The sequence below is a fragment of the Desmodus rotundus genome, chromosome 1, assembly GCF_022682495.2.
Source record: "Desmodus rotundus isolate HL8 chromosome 1, HLdesRot8A.1, whole genome shotgun sequence".
Classification (NCBI taxonomy): Eukaryota; Metazoa; Chordata; class Mammalia; order Chiroptera; family Phyllostomidae; genus Desmodus; species Desmodus rotundus.
Window position 1 is genome coordinate 86,106,023 of NC_071387.1, and position 25,634 is coordinate 86,131,656.

The following is a 25,634-nucleotide window of genomic DNA, read 5'->3' on the forward strand; positions in this document are numbered from 1 at the left end:
TCATAGACATAGACAACAGTATGGCCATTGCCAGAGGGAAAGGGGGTTGGGGGAGATGTGTGAGGACAAAAGGGAGATAAATGGTGGTGCAAAGAGACTTGACTTTGGGTAGTAAGTGCACAATGTAGTATACAGTTGATGTGTTATAGAACTGTACACTTAAAACCTATATGGTTTTATTAACCAATGTCACCCCAATACATTCAATTGAAGCAAAATAAAACAAAACACAAAGGAGAAAAGGCAGCATCTGACGTAGAGACATGAAAAGTTCACAAAAATGAAATGTCATAAAAAGAAACAAGAAAATTATGCATCAAAAGAAAGCAATTGTCTGCCCTGGGCAGGTGATTCTGTTGGTTGTAGTGTCATCCCATATACCAAAAGGTTGTGGGTTTGATCTCCAGTCAAGGCACATATACACCTAGGTTGAAAGTTTGATCCTTGGTCAGTGAGCATACAGGAAGCAACTGATATATCTCTTTCATATCGATGTTTCTCTCTCTCTCCCCATCTCTTTCCTTTCTCTCTAAAATCAATAAACATACCCTCAGGTGTGAATTAAAGGTAAGAAAAGAAAATGGCTGTATAGCATATAAAAAAAAATTAAATGAGGAATTGGTTTTTAACAAAGTCTTTGAAGAGAATTTTTAAAAGCAATAAGAAAGGAAAAAGGAAAAGGAAGAAAAGAAAAACAGATTTTTATTGACAAATTCACAGGATATAGTAACTAAAACAGAACAAGGGCTTTATAGTACATGTTTGACAAAATTAGATATTAGCTCAATAAACTGCTTGTTATGGGTGGGATTGTGTCTTCCACAAAAAGATGTTGAAATCCTAATCCAGTACTTAAGAATGTGACTTTATTTAGAAACAGGGTCTAATAGGGGACTCAAGAGTTGGAAAATTTTAGTTTACGGTAAATAGTTGCAAGTCTATTGTAAGGAATGCATATATTAAAGGTATTGTTTCAGGGACTACAGATAAGGCCCACCCTCTCCCAGTCCTGGGAGAGACAGTCGACCTTCTGGGACACTGCTAAAGATTACCGCCTGGGAACAAGTGGAGGCATCTGGGACATTCCAGGGAGAGACAGATGACCACCCACTACCTGCCCCTGGGAACAGCTAACTGCCCAGGGTGACAGTATTGCTGTTTTTAATCTAATTTTCCCTGTATTTCAAAATCCGCCCCCCCACTTTGTTTTCTGTTATTTTTTTAAAAGGCTGACTTGGAAAGAAAATGTAAGATGGTCTGTTAGAGTATGAACCCACTGTCTTCTCAGATCGCTGGCCATCTGAATAAAGTGCCTATAAAGGTTCAATCCCTGTCTCTGCTTATTGGGTTCGGTATGTGACAGGCAGCACAAATGCTGGTGCCTTTTCCGGTTTCATGTTGTTACAGATGATCAAGTTAAAATGAAGTCATTAAGGTGAGCCCTAATTCAATATGACTGTGTCCTTATAAAAATATGAAATGTGGACACAGAGACAGACACCCACATAGGGATGCGATCTGAATATGAAGACAAAGATCAGGCTGATATGTCTACAAGCAAAGGAATTCCACAGATCCCCAGCAAACCACAAGAGTTGAGAGAGAGGATGGAACACACTCTTTCTTACAGCCTTTAAAATGAGTTAACCCCACCAACACTTTAATCTTGGTCTTACAGCCTCCAGAGTTGTGAGACAGTGAATTTCCTTTGCTTAAGTCACCCAAACTCTAATGCTTTGTTACAGCAGCCCCAGCAAATGAATACTCTGCCTTTATTGAAAAAGAGACATAGCTGGCAGGCAAAATAGCTCTCATTAACTACTGAAACATTGATAGAGCTAAAATACCTTTTCTGCCATGATACTACCATGGATGGGGTAAGGCTGTGAGACACCCAGGAGAGAAGTGTTCAGTCAACAAACAAGTTACTGGTGAAAGCAGAATCTTCAGCTGGCAGTGCATGCCCAAATGAAGGATGATATGTGAAGAAATAGTTAAGACAGAAGACTAACTAACTTAATTTTAATGCTAAAATCAGTCTCTTCAGAACATAGATGATGGTTTGAACTAAGAGTCTGCACCATTTGATCTAGTGCATACTGCCCATAACACACACTATTCTTTTGCAGTAGACATGTCAGTATTTCATGTGCTCTGTGATCACTAACAGAGTGGGGGGAAGGGGTATCACATAAACCTGTCAGGGTGGAGCTGCTTATCAGGAAAAGACTTGGTGAAAGTGTAAAAACCTTGCAACTTGCTCTCAGAGATATGGTCAGTCGTCACAAATAAAAAATTATATTAGGCCAAGGTACTAGCTTCATGGGTCCATTAGCAAACAATGGATGGTCAGAAAGACTGAATTAAAAGCCTGATAAATTGTCACCTAATGGTTTTGTAAAAGATTCTGTTTTGAAGAACAGACTATTGGTTATTTGGATTACATGGTTTTATTAGTATAACTATATTTTTACTTATTAAGCATATGAGTGATTTATCATTGGTAAAATACTTGGTAATTAAAATTTGTTACTCAGATTCTGGGAAGACATAAATCCCTTTGATAGTGGAATACACAGAATCAGATAACACATGACTTGTGGCATTAATATAACATAGAAATGCACAATTGTCATAACCAAAGCTAAGGTTAGGAAGGAAAGATCATCACACTGTAATGTAATCATATTGATGGTATATAAAATAAATGAAGCTGAGTTTGTTTTATACAGAGCTCTTCAGGACAGTCCAAGATGGTGCAAACTAGGGGAAAGTTAAGACTCATGTCTTCCCAGAGCCAAACTGAAATTACAGCTAAATTATAGAATAATCAACCTGAATAACCAACTGAAGGCTAGCTGAAGAGAAGTCTTATAACCAAAGTCTTAACAGAAGAAGCAACATTGAGACTGTAGGAAGTGCAGAGATGCAAAAAGGGCTGTCCTTGATCCCACAGAAGCAGCTGAGAATCTGAAAGTTGTATCAGCATCAAAGATCTCCCCTAAGGAGCGTGGAATCTCAGCCTCACTCAGGGATCCCCAACCCAGCATACCAGAGTGGGGAAGAAATGCCCACATTAACATTTGGCTGTGGAAGACAGTGGGGATTCTGTCATCCAAGGAGAGAAGGGGTTCTGCAAGAAATCCAAACATCCTCTTAAAGGGTCAGCACACAAAATCTCATTCATAGCCACTTACCCTGAGCCCCAGCAGATGGAGGGAGGGTGGCTTGGAGTATATGATGAAACACTGGGTTGCTTGCCTCCTGAGGAGAGAACTGAAGGGACAGCTTCAGGGTCCCTGTGCTGAGTCCCTGTCCCACACTTCCCACAGATGCCATCTTTTTTGAGTCAAGCTGTCTTTTCCATGGGGCATCAGCCTGGGAAAATGAAATAGCTCCACCCTCCCAACTCCCTGTCACCCCACCCTGTGGAGCTCACACCCTGCAGAGAAGTCAGCTACATGGGACTCTGGTGTAGAGGTACAGGCAGACTCAGGGAGTATCAGAGACTGAGTTGTTGGGCTTTGATGTGGGAACCATTCCCCTCTTCCAATGAGCCTGCATGGTGCTGCCACCCCATAATAGACCCATTAGTTTCACCTTCCTGACTCCTGGAGGCCTACCCTGCCAAGATATGACCCTTGAGGAGGTCTGGTCAGAATTTGGGACAGACTGAGTTGTGTGGCTCTCAGTTGGGTGGAGGCCATTTTTCCTTCAATTGGACAACACAATGACGCCACCTTTTCTGTGCAGAACCCTCCCTTCACATGGTCAAATCTTAGTCTGTTTGGGCCTGATGAATTCCGCTGGCCTCACCCTGTATCTCCCTGGGACCCTACCACAACACAAAGATCCATGGGCACCTCACAGGTGGCGGCTGGCCTTGGTGTACCCTGGCTTTTGCTAAGTAGCCTCAGACCCAGCACTGGGACTGACTTTGAATCTGCATCATTCTTCTGAACACTACTCTCCACCACGTGGTGACTCACTGAAAATCTACCTGATACAACTCGGGTACCACCAGAGGCTCTTCCAGTGACTAAGCCTAATAGGCAGCCAGCAGGGGAAAGCAGGTGGAGGTGGATCTCGGGGTGCATTGGACCCTTTGGTGACCTGCTCCCAAGCTTGCTGCAAATGAAAGTTAGCCTTGCTGTATACCTTAGCCCCTCCCACACACACCCAGGCCTAGCAGAGACAGCCACAAACTGGATTTCTTTGTAGCTCCAAACAAGTAGCCCAGGGCCAATCACAGGCAGCATCTATCAGAAACCTACACCCGAGTCCTTCCTGAGAGGCCCCAGAACCAACACACCTGGTGGCAGGCTGCAGAAACTTCAGACCAGGATCTAATTAGCTGCACAAGTAATACACAAAGGAAACTCAGCAGGCATCAGTCCCTGCTGGGGAGAATTCCATTTCTTGTGGTCAGTACCCACAATAGCAGCTCATCTCACAGTCAACAAGCCTGGGAATTAATCCCACACACAAAGGGGCTAACATCTATAAAGACTCAAATATAACAGGAGGGCTAACAAAACCCACACAAGGGACATTCTTGTAGTACTATGCTCAGGTGATAAAGGAGACTGTACTGCTGAGCCCCAGAAAACACCTACTACATAAACCTACTGTATCAAGACTGCAAAACACAGCAAATCTAGCTAATACACAGAAACAAATACAGAGAATTAGCCAAAACAAGGAGAACAAGAAATAGGCCCCAAATTTAAAAAAAAAAAAAAGATAAATGCCCATAACAAGAATTAAGTGAAAAGGAAACAAGCAATCTACAAGGAAGAGAGTTCAAAAAAATAGTTATAAAGATGCTCAAGGATCTTAAGGAAAAAAATTAATGACCTTAGTGATAATATAAACAGAGATAGTAAGCATAAAAGAGTACATAGAACTCATTAAAAAGGAACCAGTTAGAAATGAATACTACAATATCTGAAATGAAGAATACACTAGAAACAATCAATATTAGATTCGATGAATCAGAGAATTGAAGCAAGGACTTGGAAAACAAGATAGCAGAAGATAATCAAAACACCAGAAAGAAAAAAGTGTGTGTGTGTTCTTAAATGAGGATAGTCTAAGGGACCTCTGGGACAAAATATAGCATAAAAACATCTGCTCACAGGGGTGCTAGAAATAGAAAACAGAATTTAAAAAATTAGAACACTTTAAGGAAATTTTGGGACAAAATGAAGCATAACAACATCCACATCATAGGAGTACCAGAAGGAGAAACAGAGAACAAAGTATTGAGAACCTATTTGAAGAAATAATGGCTGAAAAATTCCCAAACCTGGTGGACAAAAAGAAAAAACAACAACAAAGCACAAGTACCGGAAGTGCAGAGAATCTCGAAAAGGATGGACCCAAAGACGCCCACACCAAACCACATCATAACTAAAATGGCAAAGGTTAAGGACAAAGAGAAAATCTTAAAAGCAGCAAGAGAAAGACAGTTACCTCAAGGGAGTCTACATAAGACTGTAAGCTGATTTCTTTTTATTTATTTATTTAATTTTTTAATTAAATACTTTTGAATTTTATTGTTGTTCAAGTACAGTTTTCTGCCCTTTTCCCCCACCTCTCTCCCCTGTTTCCACCCACCCTTGTTTTTGTCCATCTGTCCTTTATAGTTGTTCCTGTAAACCTTTCACCCTTTCCCCCCCATCTTCCCCTCCCATCTCCCCTCTGGTTACTGTCAGTTTGTTCTTAATTTCAATGTCTCTGGTTATATTTTGTTTGTTTGTTTGTTTTGTTGATTAGGTTCCTGTTAAAGGTGAGATCATATGGTATTTGTCTTTCACTGCCTGGCTTATTTCACTTAGCATAGTGCTCTCCAGTTCCATCCATGCCGTTGCAAAGGGTAGAAGCTCCTTCTTTCTTTCTGCTGCATAGGATTCCATTGTGTAAATATACCATAGTTTTAACAGAAACATTTTAGGCCAGAAAGGATTGGCACAATATATTTAAAGTGATCAAAAGCAAGGACCTAAACCAAGACTACTTTACCCAGCGAAGCTCGTTTAAAATTGAAGAAGAACTTAAGAGTTTCTCAGACCAGAAAAAAGCCAAAAGGAGTTCATTATCACCAAATCAGTAATATAAGAAATGTCAAAGGGACTCTTTAAGAAAAAGAAAAAATGAGGAGGGGGGTTGTGGGAACATAGTTACAAAGAATAAAATGGAAATAACTTCATAACTATAAATAATCACTTAAAATGTGAATAGACCAAAAGTGTCAATAAAAAGACATAGGAACACTGAATGGAGAAAGAAAAGACCCATATTTGTTTAGATCAACCTCAGAACAAAATACACACACAGACTAAAAAGTAAAGGAATAGAAAAAGATAGTTTATGCAAATGGAAACAATAGAGCTGGGGTAATAATACTTATGTGCAAAAAATAGACTTTAAAACAATGGCTATAAGAGACAAATTAGGACATTACATAACTTCATAATATAATCTTTGTAAACATTTTTTTCATCCAACATAGGAGCACCTAAATATATGCAGCCAATCTTGATGGACATAAAAGGAGAGATCAACAGTAATACAGTCATAGCAGATTTTAACACCCCATTGAGATCAATGGATACATCTTTCAGACAAAAACAAAACAAAACAAAACAACAACAAGGAAATGGCATCCTTAAATGATGCACTAGATCAGATGGATTTGTATAATTGGTATTTTCAGAGAATTTCACCCCAAAGCAGAATATACATTCTTTTCAAGTGCACATGGAACAAATTCTAGGATAGACCACATGTTAGGACTCGAGAAAGTCCCAATACATTTATGAAGATTGAAATCGTGTCAAGATCTTGCTGACCACATTGTAATGAAACTGGAAATTAATTACAAGAAAAAACCGAAAAACACATGGAGAAGTAGAGGTTAACATGTTACTAAACAATGAATGGATCAACAGTAAGATCCAGGAAGAAATCAAAAACTACCTTGAGACAAATGAAAATGAAAACACAGCAACTGATAATCTATAGGACACAAAGCTATCTTAACAGGAAGAGAATTCATAACATTACAAGTAACTCAAAAAACAAACAAAAAATCTCAAACATTTAAACCTTATACCTAAAAGAACTTAAAAAATTACCATTAAAAAAAGCCCAAAGTGAGAAGGAAAATAATAAAGTTCAAAGAGGAAATAAACAATAGAATGTAAATAAACAATACAAATGATCAATGGAACCAAGGGCTGGTTCTTTGAAAGATTACAAAAAAAAGATTGATGAACTGATAAGCAAGCTCATCAAGAAAAAAAGGAAGAAGACCCAAATTAATAAAATCAGAAATGGAAGAGGAGAAGTAAAAACTGACACCACAGAAATACAAAGGATTGTAAGAAAATATTTTAAACAACTATATGCCAACAAATTGGACAATCTGGAACAAATATAAATTCCTAGAAACATACAATTTTCCAAAACTGAATTAAAAAGAAACAAAAAATCTGAACACACTGATTCCAACTAATGATACTGAAACAGTAATCAAAAAACTTCCAACCAGCAACATCAGGGACTGGGTGGCTTCACAGATGAATTTTACCAAACATTAAATGAAGAATTAAAACCTATCCTTCTCAAACTTACTGCCACCCTCATAACATAATGGATGACATCAGCAGTGGTGCAGTGGAATGCCCAACTAGTTAAGAACTACAAAGGAAAATATTAAATATTTTAATTAAAGATCATTTGGGGATTAAAAAAAATCATTTGACAACCAAGGTGGGGAGGGGAACTCATACGACTCAACACCAAGAAAATAAACAATCCAATTTTAAAAAATGGGTAGAGGACCTGAATAGATACTTCTTCAACAATATATACGTGGCCAATAGACATATGAAAAGAGGCTCAACATCACTAATCATAAGAGAACTGCAAGTTAAAACCACAATGAAATATCACTTCACACCTGTTGGAATGGCCATCATCAATAAGTTAAGGATGTGGGGAAAAGGGAAGTCTTGTGCAGTCTTGGTGAGAATGCAGGCTGTGTAGCCACTATGGAAAAACAGTATGTGGGGGCCTCAAAAAAATTAAAATGTTACTGCCTTATGACCCATCAACTTTTTATTTCTGGATATTCATCCAAAGAAATCAAAAACACTAATTCAAAAGAATACATGCATCCATATGTTCATTGCAGCATTATTTACAATGGCCAAAATATGGAAGCAACCCAAGTGCCCATCAATAGACAAGTGGATAAAAAAGCTGTGATACATATATACAATGGAATATTACTTGTCCATAAAAAAGAATAAAATCTTACCATTTGAGATAGCATGGATGGACCTAGAGGGTATTGTGCTCATGAAATAAGTCAGTCAGAGAAAGACAAATACCATGCATTTCATTTATATGTGGAAAGGAATAAAGTAAGTGAACAAACAAAATAGAAACAGACTCATTGACATAGATACTGCACTGGTAATCACCATGGGGGAGGGGGTTGGGGGCATGGGGTGAAAGATGTGAACAGATGAAGAAGTACAAATTGGTAGTTGCAGGGATGTAAAGTACAGCATAGGGAATATAGTCAATAATATTACAATAACTATGGATGGTGCCCAGTGGATACTGGAAATATCAGAGGGAACACGTTGTAAAGTACCGGTATATGATAGTCTAATCACTATGCTGTATGCCTGAAACCAATATAAAATAATACTGAGAGTAAACTCTATTGAAAATTTTTAAAATAAATAAATTTAAAATGGTAAATAAAAAATAAATTAAATAGCTATTTAAAGAGATGACTTTTGTTATGGTTAATCCTTACATGCAGAAACACTTGGTTGGAAGCAATACCTCAGAAATTATCAGTCATGTAACTTTGGGCATGATAATTAAAAACACACTCAGTTTTATTTACTTCCTCTAGAAAATTTACGAAAATATCCAACATATATATAAGTATGTCATCATGACAGCAAAAACAAAAATAGCCATAATGAAAGCAGAAAATAGTGTCAATCAGCAAGTTATATATATGCTATCTTAATAATAAAGAATATTTAAACTAAAACCATGTGATATAATTTTTTATTCAGAAAGTGAGCCAGATTTTAAAAGCCTGAAAACAGTAGGATTTGGCCTGATGTTAGAGAAACTTTCACACACTGCCCCTTTGGAAGTCAATTAAACAATATATTAAAATTGAAAATGTACTTATCTTACTCTCCAGGAATTGATTTCTAAATATCTACCCCAGAAAAATTATTTTTCTTAAATGAGACATGACAATATGTACACCTTTGTCAAAATATTAATTTTGCTCTGGCTGGTGTAGCTCAGTGGATTGAGCATGGGCCTGCGAACCAAAGGGTCACTGGTTCAATTCCCAGTCAGGGTACATGCCTGGGTTGTGGGCCAGGTCCCCAGTGTGGGGGGCATGTGAGAGGCAACCACACATTGATGTTTTTTTCCCTCTCTTTCTCTTCCTTTCCCCTCTCTCTAAAAATAAGTAAATAAAATCTTTAAAGAAAAGATTTTAAAAATATTAATTTTATAGTAATGCAACAAGTGAAATGCTTAACACCCAGGAAATATTAAAAGAAACTTCCTTTCAAAGAATCATACTACTTTGCTGATTAATATTACTGCCAAGAATCCAGCCTGCTAGCAAAGAGATGCAGAAAAGAAGCAGACACACAATGTGGTGTTGAGTTCTAAGCAACTTGACAAAAAAACTTGAGGCTTATATTCACCATCAAAATTATCAGAGAATAGTTCCATTATCCCCAAATTTCCACCCTTTCCCACTCCCAACCATTGTTAACCACTGACCTCTCCAACCCTTTAGTTTTCACCTTTTTTCAAAATATCATATAAATGGAATTCTATGGCACATAATTTTTTTGGTTTGCCTTCTTTCATTTAGCAAATACTTTCAAGTTTCAACCATGTTGCTTGTAGGTGATCTGTTCCTTTTTGTGGCTAAGTAGTAGTCTATTATATGGATGTACCATATTGGTTTATCTACGCACTAACTGAAAGACATTTGTTTTTTTTAAAATATTTAACAATTATAAATAAAGCTGTTATGAATATTTATGTAAAAGATGACAGAGTACATCCAGACACTTTAAGTATTTTGTTGTGGCATAGTCTAGTAAAATATAATTCTGAAATTGGTTTATATAATTAGGTACAGCCATACACTATTTAAAGGGGCTCAAAGAAAAAGAGGTCAAAAAGTAAAAAGTGATGTTGGTACAGATAAGTATAAATGAGCCCTTCCATAAACTTCCCTGCTACTATTGACTTTGATTTTAAAAAGAACTTTGCAGGGGGCAGGGCTGGGCAGAGGAGAGCAAAGGGGGAAAAATTGGGATGACTGTAATAAAACAACAATAAAATACTTAATAAAAATAAAATGAACTTTGCTTACTCAACTCTTATGTATACACATTCTTTCTGTATTAAAATTGGCACTGGCAAGATTTTTTAAGAGATACTCAAGTTCATTGAAGCCTGAGGGGAATCAAGACACCAATGAGTAAGAAAAATGGATTTTTGCTTTAAGAAAAAGAATAGTGGGTTCATGGTAAATTTTTACTTGATTTTTCAAGAAAAGTAATAAATTTGAATCAAAAAATAATCCGTGTTCTCCCCATCCCTCTACCCCACCCCAGCTGAACCCACCTCCCTCCCCCACCTCCACCCTCCCCCTTGATTTTGTCCATGTGTCCTTTATAGTAGTTCCTGTAATGCCCTAGCCTCACTGTCCCCTCTCCACTCCCCCCTGGCTATTGTTAGATTGTTCTTAACTTCAATGACTCTGGTTATATTTTGTTTGCTTTTTTCTTCTGTTGATTAGGTTCCAGTTAAAGGTGAGATCATATGGGAGAAAAGGCATACAACTGTAATTGAATAACAATAAAAATTAAAAAAAAAAGAACAATCTAGAGAGAATTGTTCTAGAATCTAGAGAGAATAGAGAGAATATACTTTCTTTTTTCAATTTCTAAATTATTTTATTGTTGTTCAATTACAGTTGTCTGCATTTTCTCCCCACCTCTCTACCCAACCCCAGCCAAACCCACCTCCCTCCCCTGCTTCCCCTTGGCTTTGTCCATGGGTCCTTTATAGTAGTTCCTGAAAACCCTGAAAGAATGTATACTTCTACAGCCACTTAATTTGGAAAAGTGTGTCACAACCTGGTCTCATATTTTACTTTCTTCTTTTTTGCCCATCTATGTCTCCTCTCTCCTTTTTTTTTTACCTTTAAATGCAATGGCTTGATGTCCTTATTTTGGTTTGATAGAGGCCTAAACAACTGACTTGTCCTGCTGTCTGATTGTCACAGAGCTCCTCCTTTGTAATGTATTTAGAATAATTTTGCTATTTGTGGAGATTTACAGAAAATGTCCTTCTGAGAACCACTTCTATAACAAAAGTTTCAGTGAAACATGTTTAATGCTGTGATTTGTCAACTCTCGCCCCAACATGGAACACCAGAAAACCTGTGGACCAACAAAGTCAGCTGCAGTGAGGAAACATCCCACTTTGAAAGCCTTAGTAGATCTCACAGGTTGCTTACAGCTTACACTGCCTGGACTTGAGTATGTTCACAAGCTTTGTCAAGACTGGGCATTCACTGAGATTAGGATTTGTGGACAAAGAGAGGTGAAGATTTTGAAGTGAGTCTCCATAAGCAGACTCTTCTCTGATTGGCAAGCTGTTTGGGAGTTGAGCAAATTATTGCTGTAAAACAAGAGTTATTTGTCTAGTTAAATTGCTTTGTAAAATTTTCGTGAAGAAAACAGGAATTGGTTTGGAGTTTTATATTTCTGAACAAGTATTTCCCAGAGAAAATGTGAATTTGTGTTGACAAAGGTGATCTTAATTCTCATATTGTTATTTTCACAAATGCATTTGGGTGGAATGTATGTTTCAATGAACTAGTGACATGGGGAACATATGTGACATGGGGCTCTTCTTAGTGTCCGTTAAGTACATTAGAGTGGAGGACTTCTTGGCACAGAAATGACTCCTTTGACCCATGAAATTTAACCCATGAAATCACCAAAAATGGGACTTAATGGCATTTTTGTCAGTGCTGCATTGGCTTTACCTCAGAAAGAGCAAGAAGAATCTCAAAAACATGTACCATATTTTCGGACTATAAGACGCACGGGACCATAAGATGCAGATAGGTTTTAGAGGAGGAAAATAGGAAAAAAATTTTGCTGTGCTGCTGCCTCCCACCCCAAGTCAGCCAGGTAAGCTACATTTGGACTGTAAGATGCACCCCAATTTTCCTCCCAAATTTGGGGGGGGGACTGCATCTTATAGTCTGAAAAGGATGGTATATCATCATCATCATCATCAGCTCTGAGCTGGGACCTTAAACTATGTTTAATTCCTTTTGATAATTTTCCAGTGTGTCTGTAAGATTAGGGGGACATGAGAGAGATGCATAAAAGCAGATACTGAACCATCAGCTGCAGGACACTGTGATTGATTAGATGAGGTCCTATACAAAGGAATTCACTAACCTTATGTCACCAAACTATTCATCCTGAATAGCCATATGAACTGCATACAAAGAAAAATAATGTTCCAGGAGATAGGTGGAAGCGTAGTCCACTTCCCCATGCATATGGGTGAAACACCTACCCGATCTACTGAGGAACAAAGCAAACAGCCAACAGTACCCCAGCGTTCATGAAGATAGGAGACCAAAAAGTATAGAGGACACTGAAAAAACAGACGGTAAGGGGATTGCTTCAGGACAAAAAGGTCCCTGGGACCAGCTCGGGGACCAGGGCAACTGCAGCTCCAGGCCCGCGCCCACCGGGCCTGCCGCAGGACTCCTGGGAGAGAGCCCGGTTAATAGCACCCTCCCCTGCCAAACAAGGCTTGAGCAGCGCTGAGAAAGACCTGGTTGCTTGAAGTCACAGGGAGGGGAATAAGGATGAAGTGGTAAACCCACAGAGACCATGGGCGCCAGGCTGGGGAGAGTTGAGAGTTGGGCCGTGTGGGGCCCTGACCTGGACAGTCCCTGGTCTAGCTGGAGAGGTGGGCTGTGTGAGAGGATGGGCTCTTCCTTGTACAGTGGGAGTGGCAGGATTGAGCAGGAGGATTTTTCCAAAAAGAAATAGACCCTCAGGAACACTTTGGGGAATTTACCTGGAGCAACATCTCCAGTATCCTCTCCACCAGGACACCCACCCGGCACCATACCTCTGGGGGACCCTAAACCACAGGTACTGACCAGGGAGAGGGCAACTCAGAGAGACCTGAGACAACAGGCACTGGGGAGAGTGCAAATCAAGGAAGGCCCTGCGTGCACACCCACAGCCCAGAGCAGGGTGATTGCCTGAACCTGTGGGTCTGGAGGCCGCTGGAGAGCTGGGTCAGAGGCTGCCCAAGTGCTAGTTGGGAATGGAGAAGAGCTGAGCTAGGCCCCCTGAGTTGACTGCAGTCAAAAAGACCAAAAAAACTGGCTTGGCCAGTTTGAAGCCAGCAGGCTTGTTGTTGTTTTGTTGTTTTTAATTTTTTCTTAAATTCCTTATTATTATTTATTTTCTTTCTTTTAACACCTTGTTCCCCTCTTTCCTTTTTTCTTATTCTACTCCTTCTTTCTCTCCTTTATATCTCTTCTTCCTTCCATCTATTTTTTTTTTTAATCCCCACAAGTGACACAATAAAACCTGGAACTGTGAAAAGACCAGAGTTGGACCCAAAGAGGGGGCATCCCAACAGCTGAGACAGTGAAAGAAATTTCTGTTTCTCGTTGCAAGGTCCAGAGACCTTGCAAGTTATTGTATATTTGTATTATTATTTTTTCATTATTCTTACATCACTCATTTTATTAGTATTTTTGTAATTCTCTTCTTTCTGTTCAGTCTTCTTCTCTTGACTGGTTAATTTGCATTGTTTGACTGGTTTCCCCTTGTTCTCTCTTTCATAGTGTATTGTTAATTAACTATTTCACTTCACTTGGGTTTCATTAGCACACTACTCTAGGACCTATACTCCCTATACCTCCCACAGGCTCACAGCTTTCTAGATCCAACTCACAATCCTTCCCCCCCCTCAAGAAGAGACTTATCTTTTTTTCACCTTTTCTAAAATGTGGCTAGGTGGGTGAAATATCATGGTTAACACTATACATATCCAAAGGATCTCCTATCTCTTCTCTAAGGGCTGGTACTTTAAGTATCATATAATATACTCTGGCTCTCTTAAACCATTTTGCCTTCCCTCCTACAAGCTACCATAAAAAAAAGAGTAGGTAGAAGCCGTGAACACCAGAATACCTTCTGGAAGAGGAAACCCACCAACAAAGGAAACACCAACAGATAAGAACAGAAGAAGGTGAAGGAGGGAGCAGAAGTAACACTAACTCAACCCAGGACCTTCCTGAAAATACAACTAAATAGTGAAGAAATTACTAAGAAAAAACAATTGAACAAGAGCAAGAGAAAGCCTCAAAACTTGTACACACAGAAGAACCAGCTCCAACACAACCTGCCCACACCTGCACAACAGAAAACAAGAAGTGCAGGACAGACTGACCCTCAGATAACCAGCTGGTGGGAAACACCCACCAAAGAAAGACCCAACAACAACCAAAAACCAAAGACACACAGAGCCAACATAAACTACAGCACAAGATCAGTAAGATCTGGAGATCAAGGAGACTGTACCACTGAATCTCACAGGTATTCTACCACAGAATTTTACACCATAAACCCAGGGGGTCAGAACAGAGCAATGTAAGAAGCAGAGGCTAACAGGAAGAGTCTAACAAACAACAGGAAGACAAAGAAACAACCCCCAAATGAAAGGAAAGGAGGAAGCCTCAGAAAAAATGCTAAATGAAAAAGAGGCAAGTAAACTATCAGATATTGAGTTCAAAGAATTGGTTATAAGGAAGCTTAATGAGCTCACACAGAATTACCAAAAACTACAGAGAAACTACAATGAACTCACTGCAAACTATATCAACATGAAAAAGGAAATAGAAACTATCAACAAGGCCCAAGAGGAAATGAAGAATACAATTTCGGAACTGAAGAACTCAGTAGAAGGAATCAAAAGCAGGCTCAATGAAGCAGAGGATTGGATCAACGAATGGGAGGACAAGGTAGAAAAAAATCACCTAGAATGAGCAAGAAAAGGAAAAGAGGCTCAGAAAAAAATGAAGAGGGGTTCAGGGAAATGCAGGACAACATGAAACGTAATAATATCCGTATAATAGGGATACCAGAAGAAGAGGAAGAGCAAGGGATAGAAAACCTGTTTCAAAAAGTAATGATAGAAAACTTCCCTAATTTGATGAGAGAAAAAGTCACCCAAATCCAGGAAACACAGAGAGTTCCAATGAAGAGGAACCCAAAGAGGCCCACTTCAAGAGACATCATAATTAAAAGGGGAAAATTCCAAGACAAAGAGAGAATCTTAAAGGCAGCAAAGGAGAAAAAGGAAGTAACATACAAGGGATACCCGATAAGGCTAGCAACTGACTTCTCAACTAAAAGACTCCAACCCAGAAGAGAATGGCAAAAAATATTCCACGTAATGAGAACCAGAGGACTGCAACCAAGACTACATTACCCAGCAAGGCTCTCAATCAAGATAGAAGGCCAAATAAGGAGTTTCCCAGACAAAAGAAGTCTAAAAGAATACACCTCCACCAAAACAGCTCTGCAAGAGATGCTAAAGGGACTGCCGTAAGGAATGGAAGGAAGAGAGAGAGAGAGAGAGAGAAAGAGAAACACAGGTACAAAAAAATGGCAATGAATAAGTGCCTATAAATAATAACCTTAAATGTAAATGGATTAAATGCTCCAATCAAGAGACATAGAGTAGCTGAATGGATAAGAAAGCATGACCCACACATATGCTGTCTACAAGAGTCCCACCTCAGGACAAAAGACTTCCACAGACTGAAAGTGAAGGGCTGGAAACAAACTTTCCAAGCAAATGGACAGGGGGAAAAAAGCAGGTGTAGCAATACTCATATGAGACAAAATAGACTTCAAAAAAAAAGGCCATAAAGAGATAAAGAAGGTCACTTCATAATACTCAAAGGAGGAATCCACCAGGAAGACATAAACATTGTAAATATATATGCACCCAACATAGGAGCACCCACATACATAAAGAAAATCTTGGAGGACTTCAAGAAAGATGTTGACAGCAACACAATTATAGTAGGGGATTTTAATACACCACTGACAAAAATGGACAGATCTTCCAAACAAAATATCAACAAGGATATTGTGGCATTGAAAAACACCCTGGATGAAATGGACTTAATTGATATGTATAGAGTCTTTCATCCTAAAGAAGTAAAATACACATTCTTCTCAAATACACACGGAACATTTCCAAAGATAGACCACTAGATAGGACACAAAACAATCCTCAAGAAATTCAATAAAATTGAAATTTCCAGTGACCGCAAGGGACTGAAACTAAGAACCAAAACAAAGGAAAAAACCCAAAACACTAAAAAAAAAAAAAAATAGAGACTGAATAGCATGCTATTAAGAAATGAATGGGTGAAGAATGACATTACGGAAGAAATCAAAGTTTCTGGAAACAAACAACAATGAACTCACAACAATGCAAAACCTTGAGACACAGCAAAGGCAGTACTGAGAGGGAAATTCATAGCGCTACAGGCCTACCTTAAAAAGATAGAAACATTTCAAACAAACAACCTAACCTTACACCTAAAAGAACTGGAGGAACAACAACAAAGACAACCCAGAGCAAGTACAGGAAGGAAATAACCAAGTTCAGAGCAGAGTTAAATGACATAGAGAATAAAAGCACAATTCTAAGGATCAATGAATCTAGGAGCTGATTCTTTGAAAAGGTAAAGAAAACTGACAAGCCCTTAAGCAGGCTCATCAAGAAAAAAAGAGAGAGGACCCAAATAAACACAATCAGAAATGAAAGAGGAGAGACTACAACTGATAGCACTGAAATACAAAGCATTATAAGAAATTATTATGAAGAACTATATGTCAACAAAAGTGAAAACCTAGATGAAATGGACAAATTTCTAGAAAAAATAACCTTCCAAAACTCAATGTAGAAGAAGTAGAAAACCTGAACAGACCAACAACACCTGATGAAATTGAAACAGTAATCAAAAAGCCTCTGACACGCAAAAGCCCTGGACCACATGGTATCACAGGAGAATTCTACAGAGCATTTAAAGACTGATAACCCCCATCCTCCACAGATAATTTCAAACAATTCAAGAAGATGGAAGACTCCCAAACTCATGTTATGAAGCCAACATCATCCTAATCGCAAAACCAGATAAAGACATAACAAAGAAAGAAAAATTCAGGCCAATATCGCTGACAAACATATACGCTACAATCCTCAACAAATGTTGGCAAACTCCAACCAGCAATATGTTAAAAAGATCATACACCATGACCAAGTGGGATTCATCCCAGGGATGCAAGGATGATACAATATTCGCAAATCAATAAACATAATACATCAACAACAGCAAAGACAAAAATCACATGATCATATCAATAGATGCGGAAAAAGCATTTGATAAGGTACAGCACCCATTTCTGATAAAAACACTCAGCAAAGTGGGAATAGAGGGAGCATTCCTCAACATAATAAAGGCCATATATGAGAGACCTACAGCCAACATCATACTCAATGGGCAAAAACTTAGAGCTTTCCCACTAAGATCAGGAACAAGACAAGGATGCCCTCTCTCACCACTCCTATTCAACATAGTATTGGAAGTCCTAGCCACAGCAATCAGACAAGAAAAAGCAATAAAAGGCATCCAAATTGGAAAGGAGGAAACATAACTGTCATTGTCTGCAGATGACATGATAGTGTACATGGAAAACCCTATAGACTCCACTCAAAAACTACTCGACCTAATAAATGAATTTGACAAAACAGCTGGATACAAAGTCAATACTCAGAAATCAAAGGCATTCCTATACACCAACAACGAAACTGCAGAAACAGAAATAAGGAAAAAAAAATCCCATTTGATATAGCAACAAGAAAAATAAAGTACCTAGGAATGAACCTAACCAAGGAGGTACAGGACCTGTACTCAGACAACTACACAACATTGAAGAAAGAAATGAAGGAAGACACAAACAAATGGAAGCATGTACCATGCTCATGGATTGGAAGAATTCACATCATCAAAATGGCCATACTACCCAAAGTGATCTACAGATTCAATGCAATCCCTATTAAAGTACCCATGACATATCTCACAGATATAGAACGAATATTTCAGAAATTCATATGGAACCACAAATGACCATGAATAGCTGCAGCAATTTTGAGAAAGAAGAACAAAGCAGGAGGGATCACAATACCTGATATCAAACCGTATTACAAGGCCACTGTCATCAAAATAGACTGGTATTGGCATAAAAGCAGGCACATAGACCTATGGAACAGAACAGAGAGCCCAGAAATAAACCCAAGTCTCTATGGACAATTAATATTTGACAAAGGAGGCAAGAGCATAAAATGGACCAAAAACAAATGGTGTTGGCAGATCTGTACAGCTACATGCAAAAAATGGAAAATCGATCTCCAACTGACACGATACACAAAAATAAATTCAAGGTGGATAAAAGACTTAAATATAAGTTGCAACAACATAAAAATGCTAGAAGTATAATTGGCAGGAAGATCTCAGGCATTCCAAGTGGCAACATCCTCACAGACATGTCCCCAAAAGCAAGGGACATAAAGGAAAGAATAAACAAATGGGAGGTCATCAAAAAAAAAGCTTCTGCATGGCTAAAGAAAACAACACCAAATTACAAAGAGAACCAACAGTATGGGAAAACATATTTGCCAATGATACCTCAGAAAAGGGTCTGATCTCCAAAATATATAAAGAACTCACAGGACTCCACTCCAGGAAGACAAAGAACCCAATTAAAAAATGGGCAAAGGACTTGAACAGACACTTCTCCAAGGAAGACATACAGAGGGCCCAGAGACATATGAAAAGATGCTCAACATCACTAGCCATCAGAGAGATGCAAATTAAAACCACAATGAGGTACCACCTCACACCATTCAGAGTGGCCAACATAAACAAATCCACAAACAAATGTTGGAGAGGATGTGGAGAAAAGGGAACCCTAGTACATTGTTGGAGGGAATGCAGAATGGTGCATCCACCGGGGAAAACAGTATGAAATTTCCTCAGAAAACTAAAAATGGAACTGCCCTTTGACCTAGCCATTCCACTGCTGGGATTATACCCTACGAGCCCTGAAACACCAATCCAAAAGAACCTATCACCCCAATGTTCATAGCAGCACAATTTACAATAGCCAAGTCCTGGAAGCAACCTAAGTGCCCATCAGCAAATGAGTGGATCCAAAAACTATGGTATATTTACACAATGGAATTCTATGCAGCAGAGAGAAAGAAGGAGCTTATACCCTTTGCAACGGCATGGATGGAATTGGAGAGCATTATGCTAAGTGAAATAAGCCTGGCAGTGAGGGAAAAATACCATATGATGTCACCTTTAACTGGAACATTATCAACAAAAGAAGAAAGCAGGTCAGGAAGATGGCGGCGAGATCGGTTGGAGCGGAGTCCACTTTCCCTCAACACCAGGGAAACACCTAGCTGATCTGAGGAGCAGAGTGAACAGCCAACGTATTCCAGCATTTATGAAGATCGGAGACCAAAGATAGAGGACATTGAAAGATCTGACGGTAAGAAGAGTGCTTAAGGACAATAAGGTCCCTGGGATCAGCGTGACGTACAGTGCGGCTGAAGCCCTGGCCTGGGCGCAGGGACTGGTGCAGGATTCTTGGGAGAGAGCCAGGCTGAGCATTGTGAGCAGCCAGGTGCTTGTTTTGACCAGGGGGGCTTGAATAGGAAGAATTTCTCCAAAAGAAAAATAAATAGAGGCACTCAGCGGCTAGTTAGAGAACTCTCTGCAGCAGCCATGGCCTCTGGCACCCCCCACCCCCTCAGCCCCTGCACTGTGAACCCGGTACAAGCAGCCCCGGTGCTCACCTGAAGCCGGGTTTCGCGCACCTGGACTAGCGGACTGGGGGTCCACAACCTGAAACCCCAGCGGGGCGCCCACACCTGAAACCACGGGTGGGTGCGCACCGGGAACAGAGGCTAACTGCCCCACACACAGGCCCAAAGAGGCCCACCAGCTGATCAACAGCCTGGCTGCCTGAGAGGGACCACACCTAAAAGCACCGGTTCTGAACAACTCCTACCTAGCCCCTGCACACAGGGCCTACTGGCTCTCTAGGACTAAGGCAGAGCACCCAGCAGAGGGGAGGTGCAGGGCTAGGGGAGACTGCAGTCCCTGGAAAGACTTGACCCAGTAAGGGGCTGAACTACCCTGCATGAGCACTGAGAGCCCCTAGCATCTAAGACAGCAAAGAGCAAGAAGGTGGAGTGTGAGTTGCCGCTAATTGGTGCACCTCAAGGACAGCACATCTGGTGAACTAAAGGCCAAGGCGGGAGCAGAAGGACCCTGAGGAACTGGACTGGAGGCTGAACTACAGCGAAGAGTGTGGCTCAGGAAGGGAGAAAAGTGAAACCAATCCTTCCAACCACCCCCTCCCGTTCCACAGACAGGAAGACCAGCAGAACTAACCTGACTGGTTTAAAGCCAGCAGAAGACTTTTTTTTTTCTTTCCTCCTACCCCTGAATTCCTTCTTCCTCTCTGTTCTTCTTTCTTTGTTTATCCCTTCTCCCTTCCATCCTTTACCTTTTTTATTCCTTCTTCCTGCCTTCTTTTATTTATTCTTTTGTTTTAATTTTTCTTAAAATTCTTTCTTCTCTTGCCTCCGATCTTTCTTTATTCCTTCTTCCTTCCTTCCTTTCCTTTTCTATTCCTTTTTCCCACCTTCCCTTTTTTTTTTCCTTCTTTCCCCCTACCCGTTTCCCTTTCCCCCACAGGTGAGACAATAAAACGGGGAGTGCTGAAAAGACCAGAGTTAGACCGTGTTACACCCATAAATGTCAGCTCAAGACCAGGGAGCACAGGAGATTAAGGAGACAGCACCACTGAATCCCATTGGCATTCTATCATAGAAGTTCATACCATAAACCCAGGGAGTCAGAATAGATCAATTTAAGAAGCAGAGGCTAACAAGAAGAGTCTCACAAACAATGGGAAGACAAAGAAACAATCCCCAGATGAAAGGAAAGGAGGAAGCCTCAGAAAGAATGCTAACTGAAAAAGAGGCAAGTCAACTATCAGATACTGAGTTCAAAGCAATGGTTATCAGGAAGCACACTGAGCTCACTGAGATCACAGAGAACTAACAGAAACTACAGGAAAACTACAATGAACTCACTGCAAACTATATCAACATGAAAAAGGAAATAGAAACTATCAACAAGGGCCAAGAGGAAATGGAGAATACAATTTCTGAATTGAAGAACACAGTAGAAGGAATGAAAAGCAGACTTGATGAAGCACAGGATTGGATCAGCAAGCTGGAGGACAAACTAGAACAAAACACCCAGAACGAGCAAGAAAAGGAAAAGAGGCTCAGAAAGAATGAAGAGGGATTAAGGGAAATGCAGGACAACATGAAATGTAACAATATCCGTATAATAGGGATACCAGAAGGAGAAGAAGAAGAGGAAGGGATAGAAAACCTGTTTCAAAAAGTAATGATGGAAAATTTTCGTAATATCATGAGAGAAAAAGTCACCCAGAAAACTTAGAGCATCCCAAGCAAGAGGAGCCCGAAGAGACCCACTGCAAGACACGTCATAAATAAATGGCAAAATTCCAAGACAAAGAGAGGATCTTAAAGACAGCAAGGGAGAAACAGGAAGTAACATACAAGGGAGCCTCAATAAGGTTGGCAACTGACTGGTCAATGGAAACGCTCCACGCAAGAAGAGAAGAGCAAAAAATATTCCAAGTAAAGAGAACCAGAGGCCTGCAACCAAGACTACTTCATGCAGGAAGGCTCTCAATCAAGATAGAAGGGCAAATAAAGAGTTTCCCAGACAAAAGAAGTCTAAAAGAATACACTTCCACCAAACCAGCTCTGCAAGACATGCTAAAGGGACTGCTTTAAGGAAAGGAAGGAAAAGAGAAAGACAGAGGAACACAGGTAGGAAAAAATGGCAATGAATAACTACCTATCGATAATAACCTTAAATGTAAATGGATTAAATGCTCCAATCCAAAGACATAGAATAGCTGAATGGATAAGAAAGCATGACCCACACATATGCTGGCTACAAGAGACTCACCTCAGGACAAAAGACTTCCACAGACTGTATGTTTTCCAAGCAAATTTTCCAAGCAAACGGACAGGAAAAAAAAAGCAGGGGTTGCAATACTCATATCAGACAAAATAGACTTCCAAACAAGGGCCATAAAGAGAGACCCAGAAGATCACTTCATAATACTCAAAGGAAGAATCCACCAAGAAGACATAAACATTATAAATGTATATGCACCCAACATAAGAGCACCCAAATACATAAAGAAAATCTTGGAGGACTTCAAGAAAGATATTGACAGCAACACAATTATAGCAGGGGTCTTTAACACTCCACTGTCAAAAATGGACAGGTCTTCCAAACAAAATATCAAGAAGGATATTGTGTCACTTAACAATACCCTAGATGAGGTCTGCGGAAGATGGCGACAACATAGGTGGGAGCGGAATCCACTTCCCCTCAGCGCCAGGGAAATACCTAGCTGATCTGAGGAGCAGAGCGAACAGCCAACAGCATTCCAGCATATATGAAGACCAGAGACCAAAGATAGAGGACATTGAAAGATCTGACGGTAAGAAGAGTGCTCAAGGACAATAAGGTCCCCGGGACCCGGGAACGCGCGGTACAAGGGCGGCAGAAGCGCCAGCCCTGGCGCAGGGGCTGCTGCAGGAGTCTTGGGAGAGGGCCAGGCTGCGCTGTGAGCAGCCAGGTGCTTGATTGGACCAGGGGAGCTTGAAAAGGAGGAATTTCTCAAAAAGAAAAAGAAAATAGAGACACTCAGGGGCTAGTTAGAGAACTCTCGGTAGTAACCGAGGCCCCTGGCGTCCCTCCCCCCTCCGCCCCTGGACTGCGAGCGGGGGGGGGGGGGGGGGGGGGGGGGGGGGGGGGAGGGATAAACAGCACCGGAGTGACGGCGCTGACGGCGCTCACCTGAGGTCCGGTCCCGCGCGCAGATTAGCGAACGGGGCCCCTACATGAAACCCCAGAGGGGCGCCCACACCTGAAACTTCCGAGATCATTTGGAGCTGAGGCTAGCTGCTCCACCCACAAGCCAAAAACCTCGGAACCGAGTGCCGCGTGATTCAGTCCCAGGGCGGCCCCTCCCGCCCGAGAGACTCAAGCCCAGGGCGGCTGGATCGGCCCCCAAGCAAAGAGCCTCAGGCTCGGCAGGTTGCGCGCTCACCAAGCGCATGGCCGGCTGGGTGCGCGTTTTCCAAACAGAAAGCCGGGGCGGCTCGATTGGTCGGCCGGCTGCGCGCTCAGGGCACAAAATACCGTCACAAACCCAAAGTGGCTGGATTCCCCTGCTGCGCTCGCACGCGTCCCAAGACAAAGCGGCTAGAGCCGCAGCTTGCGTGTCCCAAGAACAAAGCTGCTGGATTGGCTGATCAACGGCCTGATTGACTGCCAGGGACCACACCTACAAAACAGCTAAGAGTGTGACCCAGGAAGGGAGAAAAGTGAAACCAATCCTTCCAACCACCCCCTCCCGTTGCACAGACAGGACACCAGCAGATATAACCTGACCGGTTTAAAGCCAACAGAAGATTTTTGTTTTTTATCCTTTTTCTTTTTTTTCCTTTCCCCCTGAATTCCTTCTTCCTCTCTCCTTTTTTTCCTTTTTTTCATTCCTTCTTCCTCCCATCCTTTACCATTTGTATGTCTTCTTCCTGCCTTCTTTTATCTATTTCTATGTTTTAATTTTTGTTAAAATTCCTTCTTATCTTGCCTCCGATCTTTCTTTATTCCTTCTTCCCTCCTTCCTTCCTTTCCTCCTTTCCTATTTCCTTGTTCCCTCCTTCCCATCTTTGTTTTGGTTTTTTTTTTTTGTGTGTGTGTGGTTTTGTTTGTTTGTTTTTTTTGTTTTTTTGGGGTTTTTTTTTTCCTTTTCTTACTCCCCCCCTTTCTCTTTTTCCCACAGGTGAGACAACAAAACCTGGAGTGCTGAAAAGACTAGAGTTAGACCGTGTTAAACACATAAACGTCAGCTCAAGACCAGTGAGCACAGGAGAGTAAGGAGACAGCACCACCGAATCCCATTGGCATTCTACCATAGAAGTTCATATCATAAATCCAGGGAGTCAGAACAAAGCAATTTATGAAGCAGAGGCCAACAAAAAGAGCCTCACAAACAATGGGAAGACAAAGAAACAATTCCCAAATGAAAGGAAAGGAGGAAGTCTCAGAAAGAATACTAACCGAAAAAGAGGCAAGTCAACTATCAGATACTGAGTTGAAAGCAATGGTCATCAGGAAGCTCACTGAGCTCTCTGAGCTCAAAGAGAACTACCACAAACTACAAGGAAACTACAATGAACTCACTGCAAACTATATCAACATGAAAAAGGAAATAGAAAATATCAACAAGAGCCAAGAGGAAATGAAGAATACAATTTCTGAATTGAAGAACACAGTACAAGGAATGAAAAGCAGACTTGATGAAGCAGAGGATCGGATCAGCGAGCTGGAGGATAAAGTAGAAAAAAACACCCAGAAGGAGCAAGAAAAGGAAAAGAGGCTCAGAAAGAATGAAGAGGCAATAAGGGAAATGCAGAACAACATGAAACATAACAATATCTGTATAATAGGAATACCAGAAGGAGAAGAAGAAGAGCAAGGGATAGAAAACCTGTTTGAAAAAGTAATGATGGAAAATTTCCCTAATCTGAGGAGAGAAAAAGTCACCCAAATCCAGGAATCACAGAGAGTCCCAAGCAAGAGGAACCCAAAGAGACCCACTGCAAGACACATCATAATTAAAATGGCAAATTTCCAAGACAAAGAGAGGATCTTAAAGGCAGCAAGGGAGAAAAAGGAAGTAACATACAAGGAAGCCCCAATAAGGTTAGCAACTGATTTCTCAATGGAAACGCTCCAAGCCAGAAGAGAATGGCAAAAAAAATTCCAAGTACTGAGAACCAGAGGCCTGCAACCAAGACTACTGTACCCAGCAAGGCTCTCAATCAAGATAGAACACCAAATAAAGAGTTTCCCAGACAAAAGAAGTCTAAAAGAATACAGCTCCACCAAACCAGTTCTGCAAGAGATGCTAAAGGGACTGCTTTAAGGAAAGGAAGGAAAAGAGAAAGACAGAGGAACACAGGTAGGAAATAATGGCAATGAATAACTACCTATCGATAATAACCTTAAACGTAAATGGATTAAATGCTCCAATCAAAAGACATAGAACAGCTGAATGGATAAGAAAACATGACCCACACATATGCTGCCTACAAGAAACCCATCTCAGGACAAAAGACTTACACAGACTGAAAGTGAAGGGCTGGACACAAATTTTCCAAGCAAACGGACAGGAAAAAAAAGCAGGGGTAGCAATACTCATATCAGACAAAATAGACTT

At 40.5% G+C, this 25,634-nt stretch overlaps 1 protein-coding gene across 6 annotated transcripts in view; it reads left to right on the forward strand.

Moving 5' to 3' along the window:
- LOC112323094 (serine palmitoyltransferase 1) overlaps nucleotides 1–25,634 on the forward strand; it is a 162,751-nt gene that overhangs the window by 71,869 nt on the left and 65,248 nt on the right. For 4 of the 6 annotated variants that reach the window (XM_045188042.2, XM_045188045.2, XM_045188046.2 and 1 more), the window contains one exon: nucleotides 978–8,478. The exons of 1 other annotated variant lie outside the window; for it this stretch is intronic. In XM_045188042.2, coding sequence (XP_045043977.2) covers nucleotides 978–990 — 13 coding nt within the window. In that variant the 3' untranslated portion in view covers nucleotides 991–8,478. Of the gene's footprint in view, nucleotides 1–977; nucleotides 8,479–25,634 lie in introns of those variants that run through there. One more of the 6 variants, XM_045188053.3, reaches the window with a different exon arrangement.